Source organism: Lissotriton vulgaris, chromosome 8 (assembly GCF_964263255.1).
Source record: "Lissotriton vulgaris chromosome 8, aLisVul1.2, whole genome shotgun sequence".
In the NCBI taxonomy this organism is placed as follows: Eukaryota; Metazoa; Chordata; class Amphibia; order Caudata; family Salamandridae; genus Lissotriton; species Lissotriton vulgaris.
The window spans coordinates 1,168,563,245-1,168,587,341 of NC_141696.1; the positions used below are offsets into that span (position 1 = coordinate 1,168,563,245).

The 24,097-nt window shown below is 47.1% G+C and overlaps 1 protein-coding gene across 1 annotated transcript in view; it reads left to right on the plus strand.

Annotated features, from left to right (window-relative positions):
* The first annotated feature begins 16,016 nt into the window (after positions 1 to 16,016).
* Positions 16,017 to 24,097, plus strand: part of VWA8 (von Willebrand factor A domain containing 8) — a 1,363,176-nt gene continuing 1,355,095 nt past the window's right edge. The window contains exon 1 of the mRNA XM_086935029.1: positions 16,017 to 16,288. Within this exon, the coding sequence (XP_086791155.1) occupies positions 16,138 to 16,288 (151 nt within the window). The 5' untranslated portion in view covers positions 16,017 to 16,137. The remainder of the gene's footprint in view (positions 16,289 to 24,097) is intronic.

Consider the following 24,097-nt stretch of genomic DNA (forward strand, 5'->3'; position numbering starts at 1 on the left):
TGGGGTGCCAAGGTTCATTTTAGGATTTAGGGTGGGTTTGGATTTTAGGGTGCACAGGGTAATTTTAGGGCTCGGACAAATTTGGATTTTGTGGTGCCAAGGGTAATTTAAAGTTTTAGGGTTTGGGGTTGTAAGGGTAATTTTAGGGTTCAGGGTTGGTTTGGGTTTTGGGGTGGTGAGGGTAATTTTAGGGTTTAGGGGGTATGGGTATTAGGGTGGTAAGGGTAATTTTAGAATTTTAAGGGGGTAGGGCTATTGGCACTGGTACGAAGGGTAATTTTGGGGTTGCTTGAGGGTATTAATATATATATATATATATATAACGCATGAGAATCAGTAGCATTGTGTGGAGATTGTAGCCATATGGGGCTTTTTGCATTCTAAAAATGATTTAAGCACTATTGTTAACATTAGCGTTCAACACAATGCTTTCACATCCACTCCAAGATGGCGGATGGCGATTCTATTTTGAGTCCTATCTTTATGTTTATTACGTGCGCAACGTGAAAGTTTAAATGAATGATGATTGGAACTTCCCACTGTCTCATTACTGATGAAGGCCGAGTGCCGAAAGCGCTTTTTGTGAGATTAAAACTTTGTGAATCCTATCTTTAGAGTGCTGCCTCCTGTTTCCCGAGCATTGCGGGGAGGGACTGTTGGAGCGGATATATATATATATATATATATATATATATATATATATATATATACACACACAAAAAGAGACACACAATTACTTACCTTAACCACTTTTACCAAGTATATGCCTTTACCACGCATGTCTTTGCCTTGTAATGGCATCCGTGGTAAAGGCATATGCATGGTAAAAGTGTGCTTTGCAATGGTAATGCGTTGTAACAGCACTTGTGTTGTTACAACCGCGTTATAATGGCATTCTTTGTGTTGGCATGCGATATAACGTCATATATTCCCTGAGAGACCTTCACTTGCTATCTTTCAACAAAAGAATTACCTTAGCTCAAGCGCCTCACTCATGCCTACAAATCCCTCCACAACGCCAGACATACATAGCTCAACCACCACTTCTGCTTCTACACTCTCCCCTGACATCTACACTCCGCCCAACTGGCACAGGCCACCATCACACATCTGTAGACCAGTGCTGGAGAAAGATCCTTGTCTAAACTTCTGGAACGTCCTGCCTCTGCATCTCAGGCAATCACCATCACGTCCGCAATTAAGGAAGGACCTCAAGACTTGGCTCGTCAAATCAATTGCAGATCCCCTCCCCTCAACCCCCCACACACAGCGCCTTGAGACCCTACGGGTGAGTAGTCTTGCTTTAAATAATAATTGATTTGAAGCAATGGAGCAGAAAGAAAGGCTTAAAGCTTATCACATCATAAGACGCTTGCTTTTGAATTTATATTTGCAAACATTTTAAATTTAAATACCACTATTTTGTTTCTATTTCTTTTTATAGTGCTACTCATCCACATGTAGGGTGTCAAAGCGCTTTAGATCACATGTACACATATATTGACAATAAATGAAGAGTGTAAATCAATGTACAGGTTGAATAACAAAAGTAAGTAACGGTTACAAGGTTGAAGAGTTGCATGTTGTTTATAGCTCACTGTGCTATATGGGAAGGATTCAAATGTATGGACTGTACATAACCAAATGAGCTCTGTATTCAAAGCAGTAACCCACTTATCTAGTTTCATAAAATAAAAATCTGTCATCTGCATATTACATAGCATTTAGCATGAAGTGCACTGCATGAGACACATTAACCCTTGCAAGTTTATTTAAATGCACTCATGAGTCATGATACTAGACTATAGTGTGCTATATGTTAAAATAATTATAAAGTAGTATATTTAAATAATGGAAATATTGCAAAAATAATTTAAAAGAACAATAATTAATACTTCACACTTACCCCAGTTATCAGGCAGCTTCGGTCTCAGCCGGTTGATGCTAGTTGCTGGCTGGCTGTGCTTCTCCTTTTGTTGTTCAAGAGCTAATGGTTCAGAGAGAGCTGAAACAGTATAGCTTTCACTTTCAGGATGAAAGTGAAAGCTCTACTCTGTGCAGCATGTGACACCACGTCACAGGGTCATGAGTTAAGTCTCATGACTCTGTGACATAAATAAAATGCTTCCAGCGGTTTTTTTTCTAAATAAAGTTAAAAATTTATATACAATAATCATTCAGTGTAATGATTATTGTAATTTAAAAAATTACCTTTCCCAAATGAGTCGTTTTTAGAATGCTGGGGTCAGTTATGTATGACCCCACCCCCTCCAGTGACGACTGATCAAAGGGTGGGGTGTGGGTGTACTCGTCATCATGCCCCAGCCTTCATGTACACCATAGACTTCAATGCAGCCTGAGCCTCGGGCTTACACTGTACCCGCCCGAGGCTGCTGCAAATTTATGTGCCTGCTTTGCGTCATTTCTGGGCGGGCCCCAAAAGGGCCATTCTTTATGTTCCCGGGCTGGCACCTAATGGGCCCGTTGTTTACACTCCGGCATTCTTTTAGCATTAACTTGTGACACATGCGCAAAGCGCATGTGTCACAAATCACTCCACGCGCTGCCTCCATTTCCTGCCTGGCCTGCCTGGCTGCCTGCCTCGAGTGTGTGCTAAACTGATGGCAGGCAGGCAGCAGGTCAGATGACAGATGGCCCGGGGCTTTGATCGGCAGTGCGGTTCCGGTTCGGGATTTAAAATGCCAAGTAACATTGCTGTTACTTAGCATTTTAAATCCCTTGCTTCTATGCCAGCCGAGTTGATAGGGAGGGCGGAGCCCCGCCGCCCTTGAAAGAAAACCGCCGCTGCCGGGGACGGCCGGGGATCAGGCCCATGACCTGTTCGTAGAGGACCTCATTCAAAAGCAGCTGAAACCACGTAGCCTGTCCAAGTTTTTCTCGGTAGAGCGGGCCCACCGCGTGCCAGGGGGGAAACCGCGCCCAGGGAAACCGCTAAGGCCCATATTGGCACGCATTTTTAACTGCTGTGACCGAGGCGCCATTTTACAAGCGACTGGGTTGCCCCTCCGATCAAGATCGACAATGCAGAAGTTACCTTCTACCCAGATTATACAGCGGTAGTGGCGCAACAACGGAGAAGTTTTGTGGAGGTGAAGAAGGAAATGCGTAGCAGGGAACTTAAGTACTCCATATTATTTCCAGCACGGCTCAGAGTGGAATCCGACGGAAAGGTGTGATTTTTTGATACCCCAGGAGAGGCGAGAGACTGGCTGGACGGTTGGCGATCGGCGAGGGGCCCCAAAAATCGAGGACCGGCCCGCAGCGATCCAGAGGACGGCAGACTACGTGGGACAAACGGCCGCTGAGGACATTGCCGTTGGAGACCGAACTACAACAAAGGGACAGCACCTGAACTAATGCTCGGACTAAATTGACAGTGTGGCGGACAAAGGCTACTGAGGGGCATTGAGGGCGGTGGTGTGGGTCTGGTCTACTTTGAATATCGATAGCGGTTCCGAGCGGAAGTTGCAGATCACCTTGTGAAGACGGCACGAGGTAGGAGATGTCATATCTAAATAGCCATGAGGGGACTATTTACGAAAGGGGGATAACTGGGGCCACAGGGGTCTCATCCTCCAGCGTTATGCAGATTATAAGGGATTGTAAGCACTCTGCTCAGTTGGGGAGGTGGATAGTTTGGATCCGCCGGGCAGGGAGGCAGGGAGAGGGGACGGGGTTTCTAGCTATGCAATGTCTCTATGCATTTGTTTACAGGTTGAAATTACGCAGTCGCTCCTAGGATCAGTGGTAGGCAGGCCTGACAGACAGGAAACACATGTAGGACATACTCTACTTTAGGCTCCAATCCTGATACTGCACTTCACAGACACCATGCAGAACACTGGCCGTCAGGGAGATGATCCCCGAATATCACGAATGGTGAACCCCCCCACCCCCTACAGTGATATCATGGAATGTCAACGGTTTGGGCTACAAAATTAAACGGGGTCTAGTCCTGCAATATTTAAAGCGGAAGGCTCCTGCCGTGGTTATGCTTCAAGAGACCCACTTAACAGGGCCCGCATGTAAAGCGCTTAACCGCTGGGGGTTTAAAATGGCCGTACACGCGGAGTTCTCCTCCGGTTCCAGAGGTGTGGGAGTCTTGATACAAAAAAGTTTCCCAATAGCGATTACCAAAACGTGGAGGGATGACCATGGTAGATTTGCGGCATTGGGAAGGACGTAGCTACAATATGGGTTCGGTATACATTCCGCCGACACTGCACCAGGCGACACTACAGGACCTTGGCAAACTGATAGAATTACCAGAGGGTGAGTTAATCCTAGGTGGAGACTTAAATGCTGTTTTTGACACGACTGTGGACCGTTGAACCCCCCCAGGATAGTATTAGACCCAGCCAACTCATTAGAGACTTTCTGTGGGCTATGGGTTTGACCAACATATGGAGACTCAAACATCCCACAGATCAACAGTACACATACTACTTGGCAGCACACAATAGCCTCTCACGTATTGATTGCATCCTTACTCTGGCAGTCCCCCCTGAGAATGTTACAGCGATTGACCATCTAGCTAGGGGAATCTCTGACCACTCCCCGGTGCAGCTGACTTACACTACTCACCGCCCGCGGCCACAGTGGATCTACCCACTACACCCAAGCTTCCTCCAGAACCATAAGATTGCAAAGACCGTACCAACGGCCACAGACCTTTACTTTGCCGAAAACGATGGGTCAGTGGGCTCCCCTTGTATACTATGGGAGGCGTACAAATCGGTCATTAGGGGGCACGCACTCTCCACTATCACCAGACATAAGTGGGAACAAAAACAAGTCATGGACTCATTAGAGGCATCAGCATTGCAAGCTGAGAGAGAGCATGCTCTAGCACCTAATGCATCCACGGCGCATGCATTGACATTGGCAGGGCAGGAGTTTCGGGCTCATGCCGAAACCGAGGCCAAAGCAAGACACATGAGCACGATGCACAGGATTTATGACCTTGGGGACAAAACTGGGAAAATGCTTGCATGGCTGGAAAAGAAAGAAAGAGCGAGTAGATGGATAGCGCACTTGACACTTAGCGATGGTACACTGACTGCTAACCCCCAGATCATTGTCGAGGAACTGGCAACGCACTATCAAAGGGTTTACATTCCCCGGGCACAGACGACAGAGGTAGATTGTGAGAATTGTCGAGCTGATATACCATTACCAGGGTTACAGGAGGAGGAGATGAACACGTTGGAAGCCGATCTATCGGTGGAAGAGGTGGGGAAAGCACTGGGGGCACTTCACACGGGTAAAGCGATGGGTCCAAATGGGCTGCCGGTAGAACTGTACAAAAAAGCAGCGAGCAAGGTCACCCCCCACTTGGTACAAATGTACAATGACAGCCTAAAGCAGGGAACTCTGCCCCGAGATCAAAGACTGGCGACAATCGTAACGATCCATAAACCGGGTAAGCCCCCGGAACATCCATTGTCCTATCAGCCATTATCCCTGATTAATGTGGAGGCGAAGTTACTGGCCAAAACGCTGGCGATGCGACTACAGCCCCATCTGCCTACGCTGATCCACCCAGACCAATCGGGCTTTATGCTCCACCGTAACACCTCCCTTAATCTACGACGCCTGCATGGCGTGCTGTCCCGGACCCACCTCCTTAGCCAGGACGCGGCCATCCTCTTCCTAAACGCGACGATGGCTTTTGACCAGGTGGAGTGCCTATTATGTTTGCCGTCTTACGACGAATGGGTTTCGGCCCCAAGTTTTGTGGTTGGATTAGACTGCTTTACACTGCACCCCTGGCACATGTGGTCGCCAATGGTCACATCTCGAGAGAGAGAGAGAGATCACACTGGGCAGGGGGACGCGCCAGGGATGCCCACTTTTCGCCGCTCCTCTTCGCCTTAATCTTGGAACCAATGGCTGCCTTGACACGCACAACGTCACTATATCAAGGGATAACCTGGGAGGCGGGCTGGGAAGACGGTATCTCCCTGTATGCGGATGACGTTTTGCTGTACATGACATCCCCGACAGCATCCCTACGGACCCTTCTGGATATACTGACCGGCTTTGGGGAGAAATCCGGCTACACGATTAACTGGTCTAAATCATTGCTCTACATGTTGCGCGGCCCGGCCCCGACCCTGCCCCCAGACTGCCCAATACAAATAGCGACCAGGGGATTTAAATATTTGGGAATCTACGTTACACCTCAGGCCACCACCTTTATGGCGGAGAACCTAATGAAACCACTCCATAGACTAAAATCAGATGTGGCCCACTGGCGCTCTCTCCCGCATACCCTGTTGGGCAGAGCGGCGCTTTTTAAAATGTTGGCGCTTCCCAGATTTCGCTATGCACTACAGAACACTCCTTTCCCGGTTCCACTCTCATATTTCCAATCTATCAATGCCGAAGTGACAACCTTACTATGGGATGGGCGTCTGGCCCGCATAGCGCAACCCAAACTGACTCGGAGCTGGTATGATGGGGGCATAGCACTTCCAAGTGTCAAATTGTATTACTGGGCGGCTCAACTAGTGGTAATCAATCAGTGGCTGCATGCACCCTACGACGACCCATCTTACAGACTGGATAGGGAGGTACTACCGGCTGATCGCCTGATGAGGGCTCTATACACCACTAAGAGACGCCTGGCGCTGACTGGCCCCACGGCCCACACGATTCTAATATGGCACACGGCCCAGAAGGCATTGGGATGGGAAGGAGTGCTCACGCTGGCTACTCCACTCTGGGAAACACGACGCTTGGGCACATTAGCAAACACCAAAGGGTTTAGACACTGGGACCTCCAAGGTATTACAAACATTGGGGACTTATGGGTTCGGGGGGAAATCCTCTCCTTCGCTGCGCTCAAAGAAAAATACGGTATGGCAGACACGAAGTTGTACCACTACTCCCAAATCAGGCATGCACTCCATAGTCCCATTACCCCCGACACCACTTTGGTAGACGCCTTCCCACTGGAAGACAGGCTCCTCACAGATCATTTAGATAAGAAAGACATTTCACTAACGTACCGGAAACTGGTCAACAACCTACCTGACCCACAGTGGTGCTGCGCAGCAAGTGGGAGATTGAACTGGGGGACATAGACGACTCAGATTGGATGGAGGCACTTGTATCAGCGAGAGAGTCCGCAATCCCCTCCCGTTTGAGACTGGTGCAGCTTAAAATCCTCCATCGTGTCTACTACTCCCGCACAGTGGTACACAAACTAGGGCGGGCGTCTGATCCACTCTGGCTCAGGGGATGTGGTCAAGCCGGTACTTACTACCATACGTTATGGGCTTGCCCCAACATACAATCACACTGGGAATACGTCCGGGAGCAACTCTCGGAAGTGAGTGGGGTGGAGATATTGGCAGATCCCCGTTGTTGTATCTTGTACATATGGCATCCAACAGATCTTAATGTGGCACAGAAAACATGGGTAACGTTGGGTATGGCCCTGTCAAAACGAAATATAGCACGGAACTGGGGCTCTGGAGTGACACCCTCACAACCACAGTGGGAAGAGGATATGGACATTGCTATGATAGCCAAGAAGGCGGTTTACACACATAGGGGCTGCCCTAAGAAGTGGATACGGGTAGAAAAGGTTCAATACAGGTCAGTTTAAAAAAACCAGAAGCTGCAGTAGGTCAGAATGTGTAGAAACCTCAAAAGAGTGCAAAAAATAAACATGTTCTCTCCGCTTGCCACTGTACGCTAGAAAAATAGTCAGAAGAAACAAAAACAACATTTCATTTTTGTTGCTTTAAACTGCTGCTCTGTGAACTGACCTGCCTTCACCTTGGCTGCTGGCAGTAGGCATTTTCACGTCAAAACTCAACTGTAATAGCTCATTACAGTTGAGTTCTGACGTCTTTCCTATATAATCAGTAACTGGGTGAATCACAAGTCATCAATTATAAAGAAATTAGAGATGGGTGTTTATACAGGGATTGCAGAATTCCATGTAGTATAACTGCATTATATCCAATAGCACTTGGAAAAAGGTGGACAGGGTATCTGCCACATTTGTGATAGAATAACCGGTCCGTTAAACTCTAAACCAGGTTCTTGTTTCTTATAAAGCCAGCTTCCACTCAGAATTCTGGGCAGTCTGGGAAGGCAGGGTGGAATATGGAAGAAAATCACCAGGAAAGGAAAATATCCCATGGTGTGAACAACTGATCTGTCGCCTCCAAGGCACGATTGTCAGAGAACTTCCTGTAAGGAATAAGGTATAAAAGCATTGTCAACTTAAAATAAGACCATGCTTTTTATTTAGCATTTCATGCCAGAATGCAACCGTTATTTAACTGAGCATTATTAGTAAAAGGTGATACGTTTACTCAACTGAGCCACGATTTGAATGTGTAGCCTTTAGATCACTATAGATGTCAGCAGCAAACATTACCCTACTAAATAATCTGGAGCCTTGTTAGAGAGTCAGTTAGACATGGACAGAGGGATACACCCTATTCCCAGCAAAAAGGAGCATCATAAAAACGGCACATTAACTAGGGGAATCAAAGACAACAGCAGCGGCCACCGATCAGGGGTGGAGGACCGGCAAGGGGGAGGGGCAGTTAAATAAAAAAATGTTTTTAGCTTACCTGCTTGCTGCCTCCTCCTTACTGCTCTTCCTGATAGCGTGTCTCCTGCTCCCGCTGGCACAGGAACAGGAAGCAGTCTGGAACCACCCAGGCTCCCCTAAACCAATGCAGCGTTGTGATGGGTCTGAGCGCCGTGGCTCGGCTCTCAGATGGGGCATGGAGGCCTAGGAATGTTCTCCACTCAGGCTGTAATGCAGCCTGGGTGGAGAAGAGGGAAAGTGTGCATGACTGTTTTAGGCGGCCCAAGAAGGCTTGCCAAACAGTCATTGCGCACTTTGGAGTGGGGGTAAACACCTCCTTGGATGCTCTATCAGCCCCGTCCCACCTCGCAAGCTGCCTTGCAACAAAAAGGAAACAAGCATTTGCAATGCAATAGGTCTCGCATTAGGAAAGTTTGAGCTATTGGTATTGTAAATGACGATTTTTTTATTTAGGTTTTGTTTTTGAAAATAGCTAAATTAATAGCTTTGTCATTTACAATGCCAATAGTTATAACTTTCGCAAATGTGACATCTATAGCATTTGTAATGCAATATGTGTTGTATTTACGTGACTTACGTGTATTACAAATAATAATGGCTTTTAATTTTTTTTCAATAATTAATACTTAAATAAAAGTTATTGTAATTTATAATGGCAGGGGTGGGTGAGGGGTGGGTGCGGGGTGTGACGGGGTGCGGGGGTGTGACGGGGTGAGGGGGTGTGACGGGGTGAGGGGGTGTGACGGTGAGGGGTGTGACGGTGACGGGGTGTGACGGTGTGTGGGGGTGTGACGGTGTGTGGGGGTGTGACGGTGTGTGTGGGTGTGACGGTGTGTGTGGGTGTGATGGGGTGCGGGGGTGTGACGGGGTGCGGGGGTGTGACGGGGTGCAGGGGTGTGACGGGGTGTGGGGGTGTGACAGGGTGCGGGGGTGTGCCAGGGTGTGAGGGTGCGGGAGGGTGAGGGTGCGGGAGGGTGAGGGTGCGGGAGGGTGAGGGTGCAGGAGGGTGAGGGTGCAGGAGGGTGAGGGGGGTGTGAGGGTGAGGGGGTGTGAGGGTGTGTGAGGGTGAGGAGGGGTGAGGGTCAGAAGTAAATGGTGGCAGGGCAGACATCATAAGACAGAGAGATGAGACTGCGTGGTGACTGCGCTGGTGAGTTTCATAATCAGGAGGGGCAGAGTCAGCACAGTCTGTGAGGGATCAACATGTCTAGAGGCAAAGCATAGCACAACTAGAATTCCCAAAGATTACAGCAGAAAAGGCTACAGTATTAACAGCACCTATAGAAGAAACCAAAATTTTGCTCCTTACCTTGGAAATCTAGTTAATGGCAGATGTGTAAGTGACAGATTCACTTTTTTTTTTCCAACCAGATTTTGTTTTTTTCAAGACAGTCGATACACGTATATACTGCTTATTGTTCACGTCATAGTTTGCACTTTTTGCACGTATTATACATAATCATTACTCTCCGGCGTTCTTGGCTCAACATTCCCTTGTAACAAAACGTTCCCCCATGGAGTTGCGCTTGAGTGGATATTTGCAATCCCTGTGTGTTATTAGGTTCTCGTGGGTCAGGCTTCCGGTCTCCGTGTGTGTTACAGTGTTGGCCAGATTCAGATTAGGTGTTCTCCTCATCCGCTCCCTTGTTCTAGCGAGGCTGGCTGCGGAGTGCTTGCCCCACTACCATTGTCCTGCCTGCTTTGTCCTGCCTGCTGGCTATCAGCTCGCTCACCAGTCCTTCCCACGCTCTGGCCCGCTTTACCTAGCCCCCCTGCTAGCTTCCCTAAGAAGTAACCAGCCTTCAGCTCCTGCCCATTTTTCAAGTTCTTTTTCGAGGTATATTAGATTATATATAGAATTTTAAAATGAAAAGGTTTAGTCTACTGCTACCTAAAGAAAAGTACATGAAATATGAATACAGGGCGATCTGAAGTAAGAGAGGAGATGCATTTCAAAAAATTGGTGAGCAGTATGTTGAGGGTTACAGACTTATTAGCTGAAAAGCGAAAGCTCCTTGTGTGGCCAGATAGTCCGGACCGAGAGAAGGAATAGAACTGGTTAAAGGCTAATGTTTTAACACAACTGTGGATAAAAGATCACAGATATTTGTAGAATATGTAAAATTCTAATGTTGTGTTGATCGCGAGAGTGCCGCCGCGCTGCCCGCGGCGACCCGGAAGCTCTTGGCCGGCCGGCCAATCCGCTCGCGGCCGACCGGAAGTCCCGCCTCCCGAGGTCCGCGAGCTGCCGGCGCATGGAGCGCCCTGCCGTCCGGGGTAGCCCGGGTCCCCAGGAGGGGGCCGGGGAGAAGGAGGAGTGTGGCGCCTGTTGCGGGACTCCTCTGACCTGAGGGAGCCCCGATTTAGATGAGGAGACGCGCCGTGAGGAGCCCCGCCGGAAGAGCGCAGTCGGTGAGTGGGGCCCAGGGCTGATGTGAAGTGCGTGCGTGCCTGTGTGTATGCCTGGAAGGGGAGGGAGGGAGTGTGTGCGCGCGTGTGTGCGCGAGGGAATGTGTGTGCGCATGCGTGACTGTGTGTGATTGAGAGAGAATGCGAGGTAGGGGATAGTGTGCCTGTATGTGTGCCTGTATGTGTGCCGTATGCCTGCGTGTGCATGCGCGTGCCTGTGTGTGTGTGCGTGCGTGCATGCAGAGGGGTGGGGGCTGCCTGTGTCTGTGTGTGAGCAAGGGCTTTGCACCGCGCATGCGCAGCTACCAGACGCTTGCTCCCGAGGTGAAATCTGACCTCGTCAAAGCGCGCGTCTGGTAGCTGTCCACATTCCTAAATACGGGCCACAATAGGTCTGAAGCAGACACCTTCAATGCTCACGCATTGAGGGTAGGTCTGCTCGACCTAAAAATAAAATGTTAATAACTGAGTTATACTACTGAAAAAAAAGTGGGGCGACGCTTGTCTGCCTTAGTGGAGGAGCTGCCACTGCTTAAAGAGGATCCATACTTCTTGCCGCGTACTTGCAGAGTTAACCCCCAGAGTGAACAATTGACCCCAACAGTTTCTGTGGTCAGCAAAATCCCTAATGTTTTCAGAAGCTATCAGGATCTGTCTATGAGACACAGGGATGCATGGTGTCCCCTGCAACCACTGTTCTGGGTACAAGATATATGTTGGCCTCACTAAGCTCCCCTGAACATCCAGGTGTATGTGTAGCTATGGTTAAACTCAAGGTTGTTCGGGATCCATGCAAGTCAAGGTCCAAATGATGTTTAGTGAGCTGGAGGCAGCTCCAGTTTATATTCCGAAAGATGGACAACACCAATTGCCAATCACAGTTAGTGCATCTTTACAGTTGAGAACCACCCACTCTGGAAAGATCCTCTTCAGAGACTGTAGTGCATAAGCGTTTGTCTACATGCAGATGCTCGAGAATACCTTTCAGGGTTCCTCTGGTAGATCAGTATGGTGAGTTTATTCTACAGAAGTCCTCGGACAAAGAAAAACTTAGGAAAATTAAGTGGGGGGTTCGGTTGTTCTCTGTGGGCAGCATCCATCTTCATTTGTAAATCGCATTCTTTTTTCACAAAAATAAAAGTTTGTGAATTCTTATCGCTACATCTAATGAAAGGTGCACCAGCAATGTCTGTGCTTTCATTATGCACTTCTTCTAATGTTCGAGAAAGATACAGTAGCACTTTTGCACATAATGTTCGTAAACATTATATTTAAAAAAATAAAAAGGGGGCCTAGCTGCCCTCAAGTTTCCAGACTTAATATACAGGGGGCAGGAAGCAATTTCCCAAGATGTAACTAGGCACTCCAAAAGCAAGAATAAGAAACAACCGGATTTTGTACCGTGGGGTTCTAGAGTATTTATTCCATTGAGACTACACGATGGGTAGAGAAATTTCTGGTGTCCCTCTCTGGGCTCACCAAATCTTGACAGACAGGTGCATTGGTTTACAATTTTGAGACATCCGTAGGGATCCCAGGCTTCACAGGCTATTACCAAAAAGAAATAACAGGGTTACTGTCAGGGACAAAGGAAAAAAGGTATTCCATAAAGCAACCAGTAGGCAGAATAGTTCAAACAGGCCACTAAGAAAAGAACACATGGCACCGAAAGAGAAAGAGGAGGTTACATAGAAAGAGGGAGAGATATGTAAAGAGAATCAAAAGAAAGAGGTGCAGGTGCTTAGCTTAGCCTAGCCTCCTTTCTACTCCCATGTTGGGCCACCTCCTAGATCCGATTTTTTCCAATGTTTCACACCTCTCCATTTCTACTCCTTCACCGATACCATGGTCAGACCATCATCTAATATCATTCAGGTGGCAGATTCCCACTCCCACTCGCCACATACCACCCCCGAGCAAACCCACTCGCTCGTGGGCAAAAATGGACCCAGAAATATGGAAGCACAATATGGAGTGCTCCTTTCCACCGTGTGTCCCTGATCCAATAACAGCTGACTCTGAGTTCACCTCATGGATAGGGAAAACTCTGGACATCACCTTACCTAAAAAATCTACGTGCTAACCTAGAAGTAAAAAGTCTTCACCCTGGTTCACCACAGAAGTACGCCTCCAAAGGAAGCTCTGTAAAAAATCTGAAAGGGCGTGGAGGAAGGACTTCGACCCGTTAAAAAAGCTGGACTACAAACGCACGATGCGCTCGTATAAAAAAACTCTTAAAACTGCACAATCCATGTACTTTGATGAAAAGATCAAGCTATCCGCTAACTCGTCTAGAGAGACATTCCAAATTGTAAAAAAAACTCTTAAAACTCCCTAACCCTCCTCCGCCTGTGGATCCCTCAACTAGTCATTGTAACGAACTAGCTGATTTTTTCGACGCCAAAATCAAAAGAATCCTTATCTCTCTCCCAGCCTCCCTCCCCCAGCACTTCAACACTTCTTTTGAGACCCTTGACCCTGCACACCCTCTGGAATTCCCCTTCCAGGTTCACATGCCTAAACTAAACCAGTTTGCTCTTACAACCCCTGACAAACTTTTATCCGTACTACAATCAATAAAAAGCAGATCCCCGCGGACCCTGCCCCTTTAAATATTTTAAAACTGGTAACTCCGACCATCCTACCCTACTTAACCCACTTGATTAACACCTCGTTCTCACATGGTGTGGTGCCACCTAGTTGGAAGAAGGCAATTGTTAAAGCCCTAATCAAGAAACCCAATCTTGACCCTCTTGATCTAAACAATTTTCGCCCAATTTCCCTGTTGCCAGGAGTCAGCAAAATTGCTGAAAAAATAATCAATCGTCAGATTTCAGACTACCTGGAGTCCAATGGTCTACTCCAATCCTCCCAGACGGATTTCAGACCGGGTCAAAGTACAGAGACCGCAATGGTTGCTGTGGTCGAAGAAGCAAGAAAGATTCTGGACGAAGGAGGGTCAGTGGCAGTGATCCTCCTGGACCTCAGCGCGGCCCTTGACACCGTGAACCACTCCACTCTGATTCATAGGCTCAAGGATACAGGAATCTCAGGGGTCGCTTTGTCCTGGCTTACCTCCTTTCTGAATGACCGATCCTTCCAGGTGGTAGACAGGAATTTCATTTCCAAAAGCATTCCTATACACTGCGGGGTCCCCCAGGGCTCATCGTTAAGCCCAACCCTTTCTAATGTTTATATGTCCCCCTGGAGAAGATTGTCACTGCATCAGGAATTAAACTCCTTACCTATGCAGATGACACCCAAATGGTAGTATCTCTTAGTCAGCGAAGCCCCCTCTCCCCTGACCTTTACACCTGCCTTGGCGAAACATCCAAATGGATGGCTAGATCCCATTTGAAACTAAACATTGGAAAAACGGAGATCATGATTCGGGGCAACCCCTCCCACTACCGTCCTGAGTCCCTATGGCCCCCCTGTATGGGCCCCCCCCCCCAATCCCCAAGAATGAAATCAAGAGTCTGGGGATCTGGTTGGACGAAGGCCTTAACTTCTCTGCCCAAGCCCGAAAAAGCGGGCACCTGCTTTGGTCTCCTACGGTCCTCCAGGAAAATTCTACCACTGCTGCCCCCTCAATCTCAAAAACTCCTGATTCAAGGTCTAATATTGTCTCGCCTGAATTACGGAAACGCCTTATACCTTGGAGCTCCCAAAAAAGTGATTTCGCAACTCCAGGTTATACAAAACACGGCAGCCCGCCTCCTTACAGGTACGCGTAACCACTGTTCAGCTAAACCTTCCCTCAAAGCCCTCCACTGGTTACCAATTCAACAAAGAGTGCATTTTAAAGCACTGTGCACTGTACATAAAATTCTGCATAAAAAAGCTCCCCCGATACTGAAGGACCTCATTACCCCCCATACAACCAATAGAGTTCTTCGATCATCCCACCTCCACCTCACAACAGTACCCAGAATTAAGAGAGCATGCTCAGGCGGCCGTCTCTTTCCCTACAACGCCTCCAAGTTGTGGAACACTCTCCCACTGGATATCAGGGCTCAACCGAACCTGCTCTCCTTTCGCAAACTTTTAAAGACATGGCTGTTTCCCTAAACTCACTTCCCTTTCACCTTCTTCTTTTCTCACTAGCGCTGGGACACTTACGGGCAGCCATGCGCTCTATAAATCTGTAAACATTAAACAGGAGGAGTGAAAGCGAGATGCAACCACGCCAATAGCTCATTCTTTACCTCCTGCTAGAGGGCAATTCGATTCCAAAAGCCAAAAAGCGTACAATTCACTACTGCAAGTCAAAACGGAAAATTTGTGAGGGAAGGTAAGTCAAGGTTCTCCAGAACCTTGCCTCATGTATTCCCTCTAAGTCATGAAGGCTTTTGACCAAGTGTTCTTGTGCAGCTAAACCAACTGTCTCTCAGAAGATCCCTATTACTCCAGCAGGAAATAGGAAGTTGTCATCACTGCATACACCACTGGTGACATCTCACCTAACCTGTTAAGCCCAGTTGTCAACGTTATGGCCCACATAGCATACGAAACATTGTCTGTAAAGCTGGCTGTATTTCTAGCAATGAGAGCAAACAAAAGGAACTCTCTTATTCTCAGATATAGGTATGAAAATGGCATAAGAGCGGTTTGCCAACAGATGTGCCATGCGAATAAGTCTCTATTTGCAACCTGTTAATTTTAGGAAGGGGAAGAATGCCCCGTTCCAAAGACAAAACTTGCACTAGGTGATAAATATTGTACCCAATAAAGTATGAACCCATTAATAATTAAATAAATTATCACACACCGAGCAAATGCGCAACGGTACTGAAAGTACTTAAAAAACGTTTCTCATAAAATTACACAAACTAAAACGCTCGTGGATTTACAGAGAGCGAGCACTCATGGTGAGTGAAATACCAAATTTGTTTGGTATTTGTAAATGTGACTGCCGTTTGGAGCATATTCGAGTCACTGCAACACTGCCTCGGACAAGGATTGCTTGCTGCTGAGACTGGATTGCTTCCGGTTGGACTTTATGCTTCACTTCCGCTTCCCCCGTTAGCAGTAGCAGCACAGGTACCGGCTGCGGGTCACCAGCAGCCTATGTGTTCGGGTCCTTCAATTACCCGCTTCAGTTTCATCCATTGCCCCTGCCCCCCGTAATGCAATCCCTCCTATGCCTCCCAGCCGGACCCTCCGCAGCCAGGAGGGTCAGGGTCATTCTGAACCAGGTGTTGCTGCGGCGGGGCGCCCTGTCATCCGCCTCCTGGACTCCTCAGCGTCACGAGGTCAAGGTGCTGAGTACGACCACAGGTATATTTGACACGTCGCAATTCGCAAGCGAGTTCACACACTGACCGAGATACACGTGCTTCTTATGGCTGTATAAACACAGACGTCCTACTATGTTTACTCTAAGACATTCTGACGTTTAGTTCTGTAACACATTTTGCCTGACCGTAATATGGCCGCTAGACCAAGCTCCTCCCTCCCCCCTTGTCTATCATGTGGTATACGTGTCCTTCCTTAAAAGAGTATTCGCAGCACAACAGTGGAGTTAATGTCACCTTGTATAAGATAGATCTCTTTGGGGCGGGTGTCTTAGTTGACTTGCTGCCTGCTATAGACTTCTTCAAAAAGTAATTGAATAGGGACATTTGCAGTTATGACGGGTAGTTTTCAACTGGATTGATATGTTTCGGATAAAATAAGATTATAAACAAACAGGAAAGTTCAGAGACAATGTTTAAAGTTGCCACAATGAAAGGCTGTCCCTAACGCTCATTCATATTGTTATCATCAACACTTTCACTTTATCACTTGACAGTTTCTGTATTCCATAATATCTGGTATAGCGTGGTATGTGTGATCCACTGCTTTTCAATTAGCTTAGGTGCTTTGCAGTATTGCAGGGTTGTTTTAGATCGTAGTGAAAAAAGGTTGAGCAAAAACACATTGGCTTAAATGTTAGTTGCTTTGTGCTCGATTTCCAATAGCTAAAACAATGTGAGCAATCCTCAGAAATATTGTCTGTGCCTATTAATAACCAATTGTTTTCTTATTTGTGTGCATACCAATACCACATGCAAAAAATGGTGTCAGTCATGTGCAAAACGTTAGCCATTACGTACTGTACTCAGCTCATGATATGCACTAGGGCAAAAATTATTGGTCCTGTGTTTACGCTAGCCTTCAGTACAAAATTACCCCGTTACTGCACTGCATTCAATCACAGCGTTATTCCTGAGAACATTTATTTATTTATTTTATTTAAGAGGTTTTATATAGCGCTGGCCAGACCCGAGGGTATCGGAGCACTTTACAGCAGAAATAGGGAAGAAATCACATAAAAGAGACAAAGGTAAGCGTAAATGTTCGAAAGGTCCATTGTGCTGTGCGTCATGGAGGTAGCGAGGTCCTGAGACTGCCTCGATGTGTGCACAGAGTCTTGGGCTAAACCTCCTTCCAGGAGAGGGAGGGAACGAGGAGGGCGTAGGGGAGCGGGGATGAGGTAAAGTAAATACATAGATATTGGTGGAACATTGGGGCTGTAAAGTGCAGGAAGAGGTAGGTTGTGTTGAAACATTGTCAGGTGGCTGCAGAGTGCAGGCTTGTGTGTTTTGGCGGAGGTTTTCAGTCCGGAAAGGCACGGTTGAGGTAGAGGTCTTTTAGGAGTCTTTTGAATTTTATAAAGGAAGGGATGGTCCTGATATCGGCAGGGATGGAGTTCCAGATTTTGGGTGCGTTTCCAGCGAAGGATCGTGCAGCGGTTTTTTGTTTGCGTGTTTTCAAAGGGACGCATAAGAGGGTGTTGGAGCTCCTGAGGTTTCTTGTCTGGCTGGCTTTCTTGAGTTTGGAGGCCAGGTATTCCGGTTACCCGTGTGCAGGGCTTTGTGTGTGAGGCAGGCAGTTCTAAAGCTGACACGTATTTCAACTGGGAGCCAATTTAGTTCTCTGATTGCGGGAGATAAGTGGTCATATTTCTTGGCTCCGGTGACCATTCTGGCAGCAGCATTGTGAGTTGTTTTGAGTGGAGCTAGGTGGGAACGAGCTGTAACGGTGAGGACTGCGTTCCCATAGTCAAGTCTAGATAATACCAGTGATTGAATGGCTTGTTTGAGGTCCTAGGGCGGGATGAAGCGCTTAATTTTGTTGAGAAGTTTCACATTGAGGAAGGCACTCTTCACAGAGATCTTAGTGTGTTTGGTCATATTCAGTTTTGGGTCAAGGGTGATTCCTAGAGATCTTACTGAGTTAGCCAGGGTGAGATTACCTTTAAGAGCATCTTGCTTTCAGCCACTCTATGATTTGCGGGTTTGCTTCTTTGTTGGAGATGAGGAGGATTTCGGTTTTGTCTTGATTGAGTTTAAGGTATTTTGTTGATAGCCAAAGTTGAACTTCTGTAAGAGTGTTGTTGAGTCTCGTTGATGGAGGAGGTTTCCAGGTAGATCTGGGTGTTGTCTACGTATAGTTGGAAGGGTATGTTGGCTTTTTTGAGAATGGTGTTTAGGTGTTCCATGTATATGTTGAGCAGTTGAGGGGAGAGCACTGAGCCTTGAGGGATGCCTCCGTTGACAGGGTGTAGGTCTGAGGTAAAGGATTCGATTTTTATCCTTTGGGAGCGGTTGTGTAAGAAGGAGGAGAACCATTGTAGGACTACCTCGTCTGCACCTGCTCGGTCTTGGAGAGCCTTGATGAGTAGATTGTGATCAACCGTGTCAAAGGCTGCTGATGGTCCAGGAGGATGATTAGGCAGCATTGGTCAGTATCAAGGGACTTGTGGATATCATCCACAATGTTAAGGATCACGGTTTCGGTGCTACAGCCTTTTCTGAAGTCCTATTGGTGGTGATCAAGCAGCTTGATGTTGTCAATGTGCTGAGTCAGTTGTAGGAAAACACACTTTTCAAGGATTTTGGATAGGGAGGGAAGGTTGGAAACAGGTCTGAAGTTGTTCAGAACATTGGTGTGTAGGCCTGGCTTTTTCAATAGTGGCGTGACTTGGCCGAGTTTGAGACAGTCTGGTATGATGCTGGTTTTCAAGGAGCTGTTTATGATTTCGCACCATAGTGGAGCGAGAGAGAGTTTCAGCTTCTTGGTCAATTGGGTGGGTACAGAGTCGAGGATGTGGGATGTGGGCTTGGAGGAGGAGATCAGTTTGAGAATCTCAGCTTCAGGTAAGGGTCGAAGGATTTCCAGGGTTTCATGGGGAGCATGCTCGTGGTGGTTTCGACAACGTTTTTGCAGGAGGGATTGAGGTTGATGTCAAGTGATAGCTCAATCTTTGTGATTTTGTCATTGAAGAAGTTGGTGAAGCTGTTACACAGGTCTTTGGAGGCCTGGACTTGGGTTGCGGAGGTCTTGGGCGTTTGTTGTCTGATGATGTTAAAGAGTTCTTTTGGCCTGTTTTACGCGTTGTTGAGGGCGGTGCAGAAAAAGTAGTTTTTTTCATTGTTGATATGTTTTTTGTAGTTCCTTTGGTATGCTTTGAGTTGCTCGCAGAGGCTAGTGGAGGGATTGTTTCTCGATAGACGTTCTGTAGCTCTAAGTTTTCTCCTTTCATCGTTAATATCCTTGTTGAACCAGGATCTGGAGGCGATGTTCCTGTTTTTTCCAGTTTCAGGGGGGTTAGTTGGTCTAAGATGGTTGACATAGTTGTGTTGTAGTGGAATGTGAGTTCTGTTGTGGAGAGACCGTCTGGGGAAATGGGCAGGAGGGTGCTTATTTTTTCTTCTAGGTCGACTATGTTGATCTATGTTAGGTTTCTCATCCATGTTGGGGGGTCTTGGATGGGAGGTTGGCACATGATCGGTTGCATGATGTGGAATAGAATTAAGTGGTGGTCTGACCAGTCGACCGGTAGGATGTGGTCTATTGTTATTGCGTCGCGTTGGGCGATGATGGCATCCGGTATGCCCCTTTGTTATGAGTTTCTTCTGAGCAGTGTTGGGTAAGGTTGTTACTATGTAATAGTTCGTTCAGGTTTTGTATTGGTGAGCTGTTTTGATCCTTCCAGTGCAGGTTGGGGTCACCCAGAATTAGGTTGTTGTTGTTTCGGAGAGAGCAGTGAGTGACCAGGTCTCACAGGTGTTCAGTGAACGAGGTGATGTTGCCTGGGGGATGGTATAGGAGATGGCAGTTTAGTATTTTGTTGTTGCTGGTGTTAATGTTGGCGGTTAGGCATTCAAAGGTGTTATAGTTGAAGGTGTCAATATCGGTCACAGACAAGTTGTTGTTGTGAATGATTGGTAAGCTCCCACCTTTTTGGTCTTTTCGGTCTTTGTTGATGGTTGAGAAGCCCGGCGGTACAAGAGTATCCATGATTGGAGGTGAGCTGTCATTTAGCCAGGTCTCTGTGATGAAGGCTATGTCTATGTCATGTCTGAGGATGGATTCAGCTAGCTCTGTGGCATGTTTAGTGGCTGATCTGCAGTTTATGAGCATGCAGTTGGTAGGGGGTTGTCTCTTTTTTAGGTTTTTAGGTCTCGCCTGTTGATGCGCATGTGCATCGAGCTTGCGAGACTATGGGGGCTTAACCACTCTTTACCTAACTTGCAAGGAATCGTGGCGATTCCTTGCAGTGCCCGTGACTTTTAAGCTCAATGCGCATGCGCATTGAGCTTAAAAGCGCGTGCACATGCCCCCAGCCGCCTGCCTTGCCTACTCTCTCTCTCACAGCCTCCCCCAGCTCCGCCCCCTCACTTCTTGATTGCACGGCCGCTAGGCCGTGCCTCCCCTACTCTCCTCCCCCCTCCTCCTCCTACTCTCCTCCCCTGCCTGCCGTGTCTCCCCTCTCCCCTCTCCCCGCTCCGCCCCTTCCCCTGCCCGCCGTGTCCTGGTTAGCGTGGGAGTTTTGTTTCATTATCAACTCACGAGTACTAGGAACTCTCTTTTTTAATCCTCACAGGAGCCACAGAGACATGTTTAACAGCTTTCTTTGTTTGTTGTTTATGATTTATAGTCCGGGATTTTTGCCCTCTCCGCATTTGAAAGGATTTTTCGATGGCTCCCGCCCCAAGAACAATAACTGGTGGTGTCACCGGGAGCCGCGAATTCCTGTGGAAGATGTCTCTGTTTTTACCAATTTAAATGCAAAAACAGTCAGCCAGTTAAGCAATTAGCATGTCAATGCCGAAGCATGTACGGAGCTTAACCCCGGATTTATTCACGTGGAGAGAAAAGCCCACATTTTTCATACAGTATTCTGACTCTGACCATTTGTGTCTGCAGTTTTGGGGTGACTCACTCCTCTGATAATCAGCCTGCAGCGACACTGGTGCCTTAAGTATGTGTCACTTTAGCCGGAGTTCCCAGCTGTTCCCCCTTAGAAGGTCCAACTGTGGGACAAAAAATGCCGACTCATGTTTTTGTAACACTTACCCCTTCGTTGTTCGTGTTCAACATATCTTTAGTGGATCTTGATATTTAACATTCCCCCCTCCCCACAGCAATGCCCTCCGTTTTCACTTGCTGCCTCCTCCCGCTCTCCTTAATCCGCTCTCCCTCCTCCCACACCCCCGCTCCGCCCCCTCCCCTGCCTGCCGCGTCGCATTTCTCCTCCCCCCTACCCACAGCAATGCAGGCCTGTTGCGACAACACCTAACCAGGGGAACAAGCCTGCTATCCCTTCCGCTTGTTTTACATACAACTTTGTCCGCTATCTCTTCACTCCCGCCTGTGCACCCCTTGTCTCATGTGTGGCTAAACTATGTCGCAGTTAAACCTATCAGTTCCAAAGTGATTTTGTTATCCGGGGAATTGTCTGGAACTCTCTTTTTTAATCCTCACAGGAGCCACAGAGGCATGTTTAACAGCTTTCTTTGTTTGTTGTTTATGACTTATAGTCCGGGATTTTTGCCCTCTCCGCATTTGAAAGGATTTTTCGATGGCTCACGCCCCAAGAACAATAACTGGTGGTGTCACCGGGAGCCGCGAATTCCTGTGGAAGATGTCTCTGTTTTTACGAATTTAAATGCAAAAACAGTCAGCCAGTTAAGCAATTAGCTTGTCAATGCCGAAGCATGTACGGAGCTTAACCCCGGATTTATTCACGTGGAGAGAAAAGCCCACATTTTTCATACAGTATTCTGACTCTGACCATTTGTGTCTGCAGGTGTGGGTTGACTCACTCCTCTGATAATCAGCCTGCAGCGACACTGGTGCCTTAAGTATGTGTCACTTTAGCCGGAGTTCCCAGCTGTTCCCCCTTGGAAGGTCCAACTGTGGGACAAAAAATGCCGACTCATGTTTTTGTAACACTTACCCCTTCGTTGTTCGTGTTCAACATATCTTTAGTGGATCTTGATATTTAACATTTTAGGACGTAAACTGCCGATGTAGGGGATCGTCCTTAAATTATTTCGGAAATCACTGAAATACTTGTTAGCAGTTTGAATACACTATTGGAGTGCAGTCACCAAACTCTGCCAACGGGGTGGGGGGAGGGGTGTTTATTTTAGAAGAAGTGTTTGCAACAAATTGAGAAATCTCAAATTGTCCCACCCCCATGTACAATTTGTTGTAATCGTCCAGCCTTCATTTACGTTCTAGTACTTGTATTTTACCCATACCGCCCGACTACATTTCTAAAAATTACAGATGCCAATATTCCACGACAAAAATAGGTCTTGCTGACTTTTATGCCATGTGTACTTCCACAAGAAAATATATATATGTATCTCTACTCAGCCCAGCCGTGGTCGCACCAGAAACCAAGAGGCCTCCTATTTCTCTGAGGCGCGTTCATGCGCACGTCACCTCCGTGCACACAGAAGGTGGCTCGCGCGAGTGGACCGTGCACGCATGTGCATACTGATGTTTCTTTCATCCCTGCCCTATCCCTGGGTTTCACCTCACCCCCTATGTCCAACAACTCCACCACCACATCCACCACCACGCCCACCACCACCACATCCACCACCACCACATCCACCACACCCACATCCACCACACCCACATCCACCACACCCACATCCACCACACCCACATCCACCACAGCATCCACCACCACATCCACCACACCCACCACCACCAAATCCACCACCAGGTGCAAATGCAATGTTCTTGGATTTTCGTCACAATAAAATACACTGAACATAATCTTCACAAAATTATTTTACAAACGTTTAAGCTATTGCCATTATAAATTACAGTAAATTTTATTTAAGTATTAATTATTTACAAAATTAAAAGCCATTGTTATTTGCAATATCAATACATCTAAGTCACGTAAAGACAACACACATTGCATTACAAATGCTATAGGTGTCACATTTGCGAAAGTTAAAACTATTGACATTGTAACTGACAAAGTATTACTTTTGCTATTTTCAAAACCAACACATAAATAAAAAAAGTGTCCTTTACAATACCAATTGCTCAAACTTTCCTAATGCGAGACCTATTGCATTTCCAATGCTTGTTTTTCTTAGGGGTTCAGTGGGGATGTTGATGAGAGAGGCTAGGGGTCTAGACGGCTTTGAGGTGGAGTGATCTCTTCTGAATCCAGTGATTACCTGAATCGAGGATTGAGGGATGTGAGTAGAAGGGGTGGTGTAAGAGGAGGCCATCTCGGTCACTTCCTCCGAGGACATAGCTTTCAAAGTTCTATTATGCCTTATTGTATGGCTCGAGAGGGAAGATGAGGTCCAACTGGGTCACGGAGCCTTGGGGAGTCTTTGGTGTGTGTGGTTGGAGATGGTGGGACTACAGTGTTTTTTTAGGGCTTGTGAAGTGTAGTGAGGTTGTTTAGGATATCATTAAAGCCCTGTACTATAATACCCAATTGGCTTTCAAGCAGGGAGAGCAGGTGCCCCGTCTCATCTTGGTAGGGGGTGGGTGGGGGGGTTCTGGCAGGAGAACATGGTAATAAAGTTACAATACTATACTACAACCGGATTTAAGGGTTGCAGTGCAATAAATTAGATATGGAAATACAATTGTAACTGCTGCTTAAATTATATTTTCATTATGTCTGGCCTTTTTGGCATCACAGTAGCTATGTTACTGACACACGTTTGTCATTCTGACGAAAACCACCATGCTTTCAACACTTTTAAAACCATAACTCTCACTTTACCATCAAACCTCACCTTCTTCTTGGCCTTCACCACCTTCTGTTCA